Raw genomic sequence first — 9,874 nt, forward strand, 5'->3', positions numbered from 1 at the left:
ACAAAATATATTAAAGAAAAAATCTAGAAGGCCCAACCTATAAGCTGTTGGTAGAAATAGAAATGCATCTTGCCTTCAGCATCCTGTTTTTAGGAAAGGTGCAACTTGGCTGTAATTTGTTCCAAGCCAGCCTGTAATCCCGAGCCATTAGGCTGGCAATGAAACGACCTGCTTGCTAGATTGCTATCGAAATACTGTGACGTCAAAAACAAGACCTTACCATCTGTAGGTATGCTAACTGCTTTTTTTTCTTCCCCCCCTCCCCCTTATTGCAGGCTAACCCAAACGGGCCAGCCTGGTGCTGGTGGGTCCTCGCTGTCCTTCCGCTTGAGAACAGAGCTCAGCTCCCTTTCCTCGCCATGAAATCCCTCAAAGACCGCTTGAATGGCATCAGACGTGTCCTTACATTCATGTCTCGTACAAGATCACGGTGATGGTGAGGAGGAGAGCTGAGAAGGTCCCACAGTACCTGGCTGTAGACTTCTTGTAACTTCATCTAACTGCAATAATGTCTTACAGATTTGAGTGTCAGGATGTTTCAAGCCTGAATTTCAAAGAAAATGAGTTATAAAGAGCAAGGGATGTTTATGGATACTTCAGTAGTTCCCATCTGGAACTCTGAGATGATTCTTCAATCACTGCACTGCTAAATTAATAATAAATGTGATCAACAAAAAATGATTTTTTTTTTTGCCATAAACCTTTTAAAAAGCTTAAGGGTTTTTTTAAATTTTTTTATTTTTATTTTTTTTTAGTGGATAAAGGATAAACTGTGCAGTTTAATGTGAAGCAGAAATAATAATGTTAATGCATTATTTCATGAACTGCAGTCTTTTATTCCAAATGGTTCAGGTTTTATAGCATTGTGTAAAATAATGTTCACAACTTCCGTTTGATAATTTATTTTTGCACTATGATTTTTTGTTTCTAAGTGTATATTATTTATGTGCTCATTCTCTAAAGGAAAGTGAGCTGCTCTATTTATTTATAGTGTTTTTACCCTGTATTTATGACTGGGGGCAAAATGATGATTCTAGCAGTGTACAAGCAACTGCTTTGATAATTTTTCAGATATTTCTGTTCAAATATGTTGAATGTTTTTCTACGTATCCCCAGTTCTAGTGTAGCTGAAGAAGGACTTTTTTCCCCCCGCCCCGAAAGAGCCTGCCATGAAGTCTTCGAATACAAAGATAAAGTCAGTTGTTGGAGCTCAATCCTATGCTTGCAACTAAGTTCCTGATACCACAAGTGAGACAAGCCCATGCTTCACCTTAAAGATGTCTAAGTGCTTGGGTAAATACACGTGTTGATGACTGGGTGTCAGCGGGAATTGGCCATAATGGTGACAGAAGGATCTATCCTCTAATTTTTCACAGAACAGAGAATTACTTGGAGTTGAATTTATATCTGAACTCTTCCTTGCAAGAATGGATAATTGCTGCAAACAACTGCAAAGAGGGAGCCACAATAGATGAGAAGTCGTTTCTCTTAAAGAGAACTGGAAGTACTGGTATCATTTCATTGTAGATGACTACACAGATTTTTTTTTTTTTTTTTAACATCAACTCTTGTTGCTGTTAAGACCAGTTTTATTTCTTTTAATTGTTTGGTGGCATTTGGCTTTGGAGTGTGTGTATGGGGGGGGCAGTTATTTTGAACTGTAGGACTCAGAGGGCAGTTTGTCACATGAGAAGGAATGTGTTGTAATAAATGCTATTTATTTCACCCCGATCTTCAGGTTTCTGTTAGCTTCAAACCTCTACCCAGCCATTGCATTTCTCTTAAGAGATTGGGTAGTGTTGCTAATAATAGTTAACTCCCAGGGAAAACAAGTGAATTCTATCATGATTACTTCTAGCTATAAAGCAGGTAAAAATAGGTCAGAAGTGAGAATAGGAAGTATGTTGATTTTTTTGCTTTTAAACCAACAGTTCGTATACTTGTTTTGCTGCTTTTACTGCTTTCAGGGTACCACTCTCTGGGACTGATCTTGCCTCCATCTGAATTTGACTTTCACTGATTTCAGTGTGAGCAGAACTGGGCCTTTTATTCAAAGCTACTGTTTTCCTTTTCCGTGGTAAAAACCAGATTGAATTGTGAATCTTACAGCATGCTACAAATTTCTTTGTTAATTTTACCCAGGATAGCACTCTTTGCCATTCCATGCCTTTACGAAAAAAAGCAGCAGAATTTAATGTCAATTTTCCACATGCTTTTTCCATCATCTTCTCATTAGAAATTTATTAGCTAAAAGTAATTTCCATACTGTTAAGTTTCCTTAAACCTACCTTTGTTCCTCCTCTTGTTAAATTCTATAGAACTTTTCCATAAGGGTACCGAAGGCAAGAATGGAAGGCAAACACGTTTCAACCTTGTGATGCAAATATATCCTGTGTTTGCATTGAGCTACCCTAGAAATGCTTCAGCTTATTTCCACCGAGCTAGATTGCTGCGCTTCTCCCATCGTGTGGTACTTCACATCCCTCTCTGTGAACCACGTACAGAAATACATACGTGTTCCGAACAACAGCAAGTATATGGTGGCTGGCACCTGCTATGGCGTTTGTCTTCGTAGGGCAGTAACAAAGTGATTTCTGCTTCTTTGGAAGTGAAGCTGCGTTAAATGCAGCTTCCTTAAACCGTTGTGTGTTATGGCATAACGTACAAGGGCCTATAGTGCTTCCACAGGAAAAAGCTGCCACTTTGTTACTCTTATCTGTGAGAAAAGGACCTTAAATATCTATTTTAAACTGTTTTCTCACTGACATCATTGTTTTTCCTGCATGCTACATCTTCTACATACTCATATTCTACCGATTTTGATGATTTAGAAATTGGCATGGAAAGAATCCTTGATTATAAAAGTGAATATTGTCTTTTCTACCAGCCTTGAGTAAAGCTGCCACAATTTCTTAAGCAGAATCTTATGCCCGGTGCATTTGTTGCAATCCGGAAACACCAGACCTCCTGCAGGTCATGCAGACCGTTGGATGGTGTGTGCACAACAAATGGAACACATCAAGAAGTTCCCCTGTTCATGTACAGTAGCGTTCTGTCTGGGACTGCTCTATGGCTGCGCATTCTAGGTTAAAGGCAAAAGTCTGCAAATTCCATCAGAAGAAAAAAAAAAGAAACAGATTTGGTAGAGAATACAACCTTGTCCAGGAAAAGCTGGACAAGGAGTGGCCTTCAGTGAGTTGAGCCAGTCAAGTTTCAGTGATGAGGTTTAAAATCCAAAAAATCTTCTAGTTATGCCACGGTATTGCTGGTTTGTTTTTTTCAGTTGTATTAATCAGTAAAAGGATTATTACAGACATGAATAAACAGCTGAACAGATTTTAAAATACCTGTCACTTTAAATATAGAAAGAGCACTGATCAGATAAATTATTAATTGGGAGTGTTTTAGGTAAACTTCTCATTTTTTCTAGATGCCAGACCCAGTCCCATAACAAGTCTTGCTTATTTGTTTAAAAAGAAAATCATGACTCAGATGTGCATTGCTTGTGTGGCCAGAAGTATTGATTAATCTTTGCTGTGAGGGCCCAAGCAAAGCACAGGCTTCTTGTTAGTTCTTCCAAGTCCATTTCTATTGACCCTAGACCAGTGAGTGTCTGCTGAAATCGATAGAAATGTCTTTTATTTACAAGGAAATGTGATCAGTCCCCCTTTAAAAAAATAAAGGGGGGCTGCACAGAAAGAAAATCTTCTGCAGTGGAGGGGGAGAGGGAACCAAGACGAGATCAAACTGTAAGTGCCAGTATCCCCTAAACACCTCCCTAAACACTTTCTTGAAAGTTCCAGACTTGAATTTGTAAGATATGGTTTTGATAATTTGAAATCTCTTCTCTTTTCTGTAAATGAAGTATTTTGTGAAATACATTAAAATAAACAGCAAAGACTAGCTGTATTACCTTTCCATATCCCCATACCTGTACATAATATGGTTTCTACTGAAAACTAGAAGTTTTCTGCAGGAAGGATTAGTAATTTTTCATTCTCATATGTAGACTGATGATACTCAAAATAACTTTACTTTGTATGCTCCTTTGCCTAGCAGTAACTTAAGGGGATATGTTTCCATGAAGATAGCCGTTATCTGGGCTAGCGTGTCGTGGTTGCAAGTAAACCTGAGACAGGAGTGGGTAAATCAGGAAAAGCATGAAACCTGATAGTGAGCTCTGTGGAAAGTTTTAATAATGAAGTGATGAACGGTGTGATAGGCCATTACCCCGCTCAGTCTGAAGTGGCATTCTGGTGTTGGTGGTACAAGTTCCTCTTTTCTAAGTGCTGATATCTTCCATTACCTTGTAGCAATAAGAGATACCAGCTGTCTTACTGAACGGCTGACCTATTGCTTGGCTGACTTCTGTCCTGTATGACTACTTACTAACGAATCACCTGAACCACGGATTTCTTAATCCAAAGATTATTTTAACCTAAAAAACAAAATAAATGTGAATTTGGATGTAGCAGGTCTGGCTTAATCTGTTGTGTAGAGACAGAGCTTTATAAAATTCAGTTTTGTTTTAGAGGGTCTTTTCATAGAATCAGAGAGTACCAGGTTGGAAGGGACCTCAAGGTCCAAACATTCTTGGCAAAAGCCCGGTCTAGACAAGCTGGCCCAGCTTCCTGCCCAGCCAGATCTTAGAAGTGTCCCGTGTTGGGGACTGCACCACTTCCCTGGGGAGTTTGTTCTCATTGTGAAATTTTTTTCCTCTTAACTATTTCCAGTTGGTGCTGAAGTTTTACTGGTGTTGAAATTAATGACAGGCAGCAGTTGTAATTTAAATGCAGTGTTTAGCAATGGAAAACATGTTCACAAACTCTTATTTTGAAGTGTAAATTGACTACAGGATTTTTGTGCATAAAAACCCGATGGAACTCTCTGCACTTCGGGGAGTGCTCCCCATTCCCCCAAGTCCAACATCAGATGAATTCAACCCCTGCTTAAGCTCTCATTTAATTTGTCAACTTCACAATCGAACTTGTAACTGGTGCAGCACATAGTTTAGGATCTGGGGTTTATTCCAAAGCTCAGTAAATCCCTGGAAGTCTTATAGCTACAGAAGAATGGTAGTTTGAGCAAAGTCACTCTTTTGAAATACTTTGCTAATAAATATTGTCTGGGTACAAGAAACTAATCTGCTTAGACAGGATTAAAATGGTGGATGATAAAAACCTGAACTATTACATTGACTTACTCATCCAGGTATCATGTGAAGTGCTTACTCATGTTGGAGTTTCATAAGGTCTAACCCTCACATAGAAGTGCCTGTATTCTGTTATTGCCATTCTTGAGCTTTTTAATAGAGTCATAGCCATATATTTTATAAATACAAACATATGCACCTTTAAATCTTTACATTCGATTTGCAGAACAAAGGTTTACAGAGCAGAAGTGTAGCAAAACCAATGTAATAGCTTCTATAATTCCCTGGTGAGGAACGGGAGAAGTACAAAAATGAGGAACAAAAGACTATCTGTGTAAGATGTCTTAATTTGGTACCATATACTTGTCCAACTTAATTCCATCAAGCTATGTGGTTACAAGAGTGCCAGAAATATCTATCAAGCCATTTTAAATAAAAACTTTGTGGACTTGTATATTCCATTTGTTTGTAAAACATCCTTTTGTGCACTGTAATGAACTTGAAATGAAACTTAAGTTATACTCTCATATCACTGAACAGAGTACTGTTCAGCTACCTCTACATAAGGTTGAAGTAATTTGTTTTCTCCAGATTTGTTCACGTTGTCATATAAAATATTTTAAACCATAGTCCAAAGAACCTGTATGTGTTTGTAGATGTACTTATAACGATGTTGTACCAACAAAGTCTGTGTGGAGAGTTGTTTGCTAATTAAAACTTTTGTGTTCTTTATTCTTTGGCTTGCATAACAAAGAACTCCAGAGGTGATCAAATACTACTTGTGAGCTGGGTTTTCAGGTGTTTTAGTTAAAGGAACGAAGAGCAAATCCTAGACCCTGCAGTCACACAATACTTAATGGGAAGGAATCAAACCACGGAAATTAGGTTGTCCAAACCACCTCAGCTGTGAAGGACATCAAGTGCTTTTTTTCCCTTGTTGTGGTAGTAAGGTGAGAACAAGGGGAACTGAAGAGGGCCTGGCTTACAGAAGTCCCGTGTGCTTCTCTGGACTTGGATACTTGTCATGCGTCAGTGTTTAGTTTACAGATTCCTGTGCCTTAAAGCTACAACGAGGACAGCTTTCACTTACAGTCTCAGGGAAGAGTGAATCCTAGAAGCATTTAAGCCACATCTGTGTGGCAATGAAAGGACTATTTTCAGTGAAGACCCTCTAACAAGAGGTTCCATAGGATTTTCAAAGTCCTTAACTTTATAGAGAAAGCTAGAAAATAGTTTTATTCATAAACTATTGGAGTGATTCCATATCCTATTGTACTAAAAATGTGTAAGTTACCAAAATTGCTAAGTAATACATATGGGCTGCTCCTTTTGCCTTCTTTAAGCAAGATGTGGTACACTTGTGACTTGCTGCCGAAGTCCCAGCCACCTCTGGAATGAGAGATTGGCTGGCTGGTCTCTTATGTAAGCTTGTTCAGGCCCTGTATTTATTTTAGAATCCAGGGCACAGGCTAAGACTGTATATGATAAGCCAACAACTAATTATGTCAAGGCTGCTGTTTTCTGAAACAAAATACATTTGTGTTAGAGGAGAGGAAGTGCTTTTCCATCAGGAAATAGTCAGCAGTCAAAACTGAAGCTCTGCTTGGAAACATGTTGATTTAAGCTCTTTATTTTAAAGTTATGATTTTAGTTTTGAAAGCTTTAAGAAGAGTTATTAAAGTGGTGTTTAGACACAGTATAAAGCACAGAAAATTTAAACCAAATATAGGATAGCAAATTATTTCCCAACTTCCCTTCTCCCTGTGCTCATTTTATAACAGTGTACCTACACAGATCTATTCCAATGATATCTGGATATTCTAAAATCATCTACCCTTACATAATGCTTCATGTTAAAATGATCATCTAAAACTGCTAATCTCTATCATGCAAAGCAGTTCAAGGGAAACTACTTATTCCAGTCAGCCTCTGCTTCCCAGTTTAGTTCCCTGACAGAAGAACCTGCACTGCCTTTGCTGCCGCTTGGCTCTGGACGGTGCCACGCCGGGCGAAGGGAAGGGCAGGCCAGGTGCCGGGAGCGCCTGGCTGTTACCTGCCACTGCTCTGGAAAGTCTGTCATTCAGCTGTAATACGTCTGCTGCTGTGAATGAGCCTGGAACATCTTTTAATGCGGGTCTCTGTATGACTGAGTGAAAGGAATGGGAACAGTTTTACCTGCAAAAGATGTAGCTGACTTCTTAACGTGTTTAGCTCTGCTATAGCAGTCATGGAGTGCCTGGTTGTCATCCTCTTGGCTGTGTGTATAGAGGGAGGAAAAGGAGAACCTGCATCACTAAACTATCGCAGGGCTGGGCTAGGGGCTTTTTAAATGTATTTCTAATTTTTTTAACATTTTTATGTTAAAACATTTTTTATGTTTATGGTTTTATTTTTGTGTTTATTATGTTAAAACATTATTTAACATTTTTATCAGCAGTTCTCCAAAACTACACAACAGAAGAACAGATTAAGTCATGCTTACTAGTAAACAGTGATGGCATCAGTTCTTCTTTACCAGAAATGTTGTATAACTAACCAGATAAATCATATATAGGTACCAAGAATTGATATAGAGAGGCTACCTGAAAACCAGAGCACTGCCCTAAAGAGCAAGATTTGCTCTGAAGACTAGTCTTCAGCTGCCACATTCTGAAGTTTACGTGTTCTGATAGGATGGCTTTGAGCAGAAAAATCACTGGCCAAAAGAATCTCGATAATAAAAGCCCGCACATGCTGTCAACGCTGGTTTTATGCCAGTGTAACATCTTTTGTTTCAGTAGATCTGCTCTTGATTTATAATGCTATAAATGAAAGGAGAATTAAGCTATTTATGTAAGTGACTTTATATAACTGACTTATGCTGTGTTATGTGATGGAGAAGAAAACCAAGTATGTGCCTTTTTTTGTGTTTTCTATGAGCTATAGAAAGATTTTGTAGAAGTAATAAATAGTTTATGTGACATTAGAAATTCAGGCTCACCCACACGGAGGTTTTATCGTGAGCAGGATACATGGTAATAGATGACATGATATTGTGGAAGGATTTCTGCAAGTCTGCAGACAGTCTAGAAAATGTGAATGCTGAACATCACAATTTAGATTTTAAGTTAGTTCAACAAAGCAATTGTTATTCAGGCTCTTCCTTGGATGAGTCAATGATTTGTACTGTGACTATTAGTACTGAATGTACCATATAAAATTCATTTTGGAAGATTACTGAAGCATTAATGATTTCAAAGTGGTTTCCACAAGTATTTTTTATCAATGAGAAGCCCAAGCACTATCAAAGCTAAAAAGCATACACAAGGATTTTCCACGTAGCAGAATTAGGGTTTTTTTCACGTGCTTTTACATTGTTTTTTCACTCTGTAGTGCACGATGACTATATAATATTTAGGAAATCAGGGTCAGTAGAGTAAATGTTTTGTAGCAATTTGGCAGACACACCTTTCATAACTCATAAAGTCACTACTGGAAAGGCACAACTGGGTCACAGAACTGCATGGTGGGATGCTGCTTTCCAGTTACGCAACCAGGGTAACTAAAGGTTAGAGCAAGCACTTGAATAACGAGCTTTTTGCCAGGAAGAGTAGAACAGAAAAACACGGTGTTTCTAAATGCTGGCTTCTGAGCAGCAGCCGCCTAACGTGTCTAGTTAGGAGTCATCAAACCGAAATAGAACCGGATGCGTCAGAACTTTGAAGAAAGGCAGTTCAACATCCCAAAAGAAAAATACATCTGCTTGTGTTCCAAAAGCAGATCCTAACGGTTCTCTCGTTCCAATAGATGATACTAGAGCCATTTGCAGCACGCTGCTCAGCTTTTTCTTCCGGCCCACTGGATCTGGCTTTATCACTCTTGTCTTTTTACTTTCTCCCTATTCCAGGAACATCTTCAACTTTAAGGAGTTCCACAGTTTGTTCTTTTTGCTGCTTCTATGTATATGTTGCTGGATTACTTCCAGTAAGTACAATTACTGCAGAGTTCTTACCCAACTTCTGACAGAGGAAAGAAGAAAGAAAGGAAGTTGTGCTTCCGCACTGTAAAGATTTTCCAAGGTTTGGAGGGCTAGGACCATAGCCCAGGGGCACAAATTATGACCTTAACTAACAAATAACTCCCCTGGAGTTTGGGGATATTAGTTACAAAAACGGAACGCTGCTGCGAGGAGGCTAAATAAAGTGGTGCTCATCTAATCACAATTACACCTCCTGTTACAGCTGCACACCAGATAAATATATTAATCAAAATGACCTCATTTTAGGCATGCGTAGCGGGGTGTTATGTAACCATGTTAAGTATGCTATTTTATTTCCCTCCTGCCAAGGAGAAATGGTGTTTGTCTTACAAGAGTTCCAAATAAGTCTGGTTATAAAAGAACAGGAGGGAGAGACGAAAGTGAGAGAATTAATAAGCAAAATGACTCATTCCCCGGGTGCAGAGGTGATGTTACATGCCACTTAAATCTCGGTTGCTCTAGAGGAAGCTAATGTTGTCACCAGCAGTCTCAGTATTCCGAACATGCCCAACAGTTCTCAGGATGGAAAAAACAGATGTGTTACAAGGATGGAAACTACGTCTTTTCAGACCTCATCGGTTCGCAGTGTGCCTGGTTTGTTTTCAAAGCTGTTTGTGAAGGCTGCCCCCATAAACAAGGAGCCTGCAGAATCCTCTGCCATTCTTTTTGTTGCTCACTTCTTTGGGGAAAAGTGACATTCCGCT

At 38.9% G+C, this 9,874-nt stretch overlaps 1 protein-coding gene across 1 annotated transcript in view; it reads left to right on the forward strand.

Annotated features, from left to right (window-relative positions):
• The window catches only part of LONRF3 (LON peptidase N-terminal domain and ring finger 3), a gene marked incomplete at its 5' end in the record, with an annotated part of 14,313 nt that extends 13,596 nt beyond the window's left edge, over window positions 1–717 (forward strand). Inside the window, one exon of the mRNA XM_010132658.1 lies at window positions 276–717. Coding sequence (XP_010130960.1) covers window positions 276–434 — 159 coding nt within the window. The remainder of the gene's footprint in view (window positions 1–275) is intronic.
• Window positions 718–9,874: the final 9,157 nt, after the last annotated feature.

The sequence above is a fragment of the Buceros rhinoceros genome, unplaced genomic scaffold (assembly GCF_000710305.1).
Source record: "Buceros rhinoceros silvestris isolate BGI_N320 unplaced genomic scaffold, ASM71030v1 scaffold37603, whole genome shotgun sequence".
Lineage (NCBI taxonomy): Eukaryota > Metazoa > Chordata > Aves > Bucerotiformes > Bucerotidae > Buceros > Buceros rhinoceros.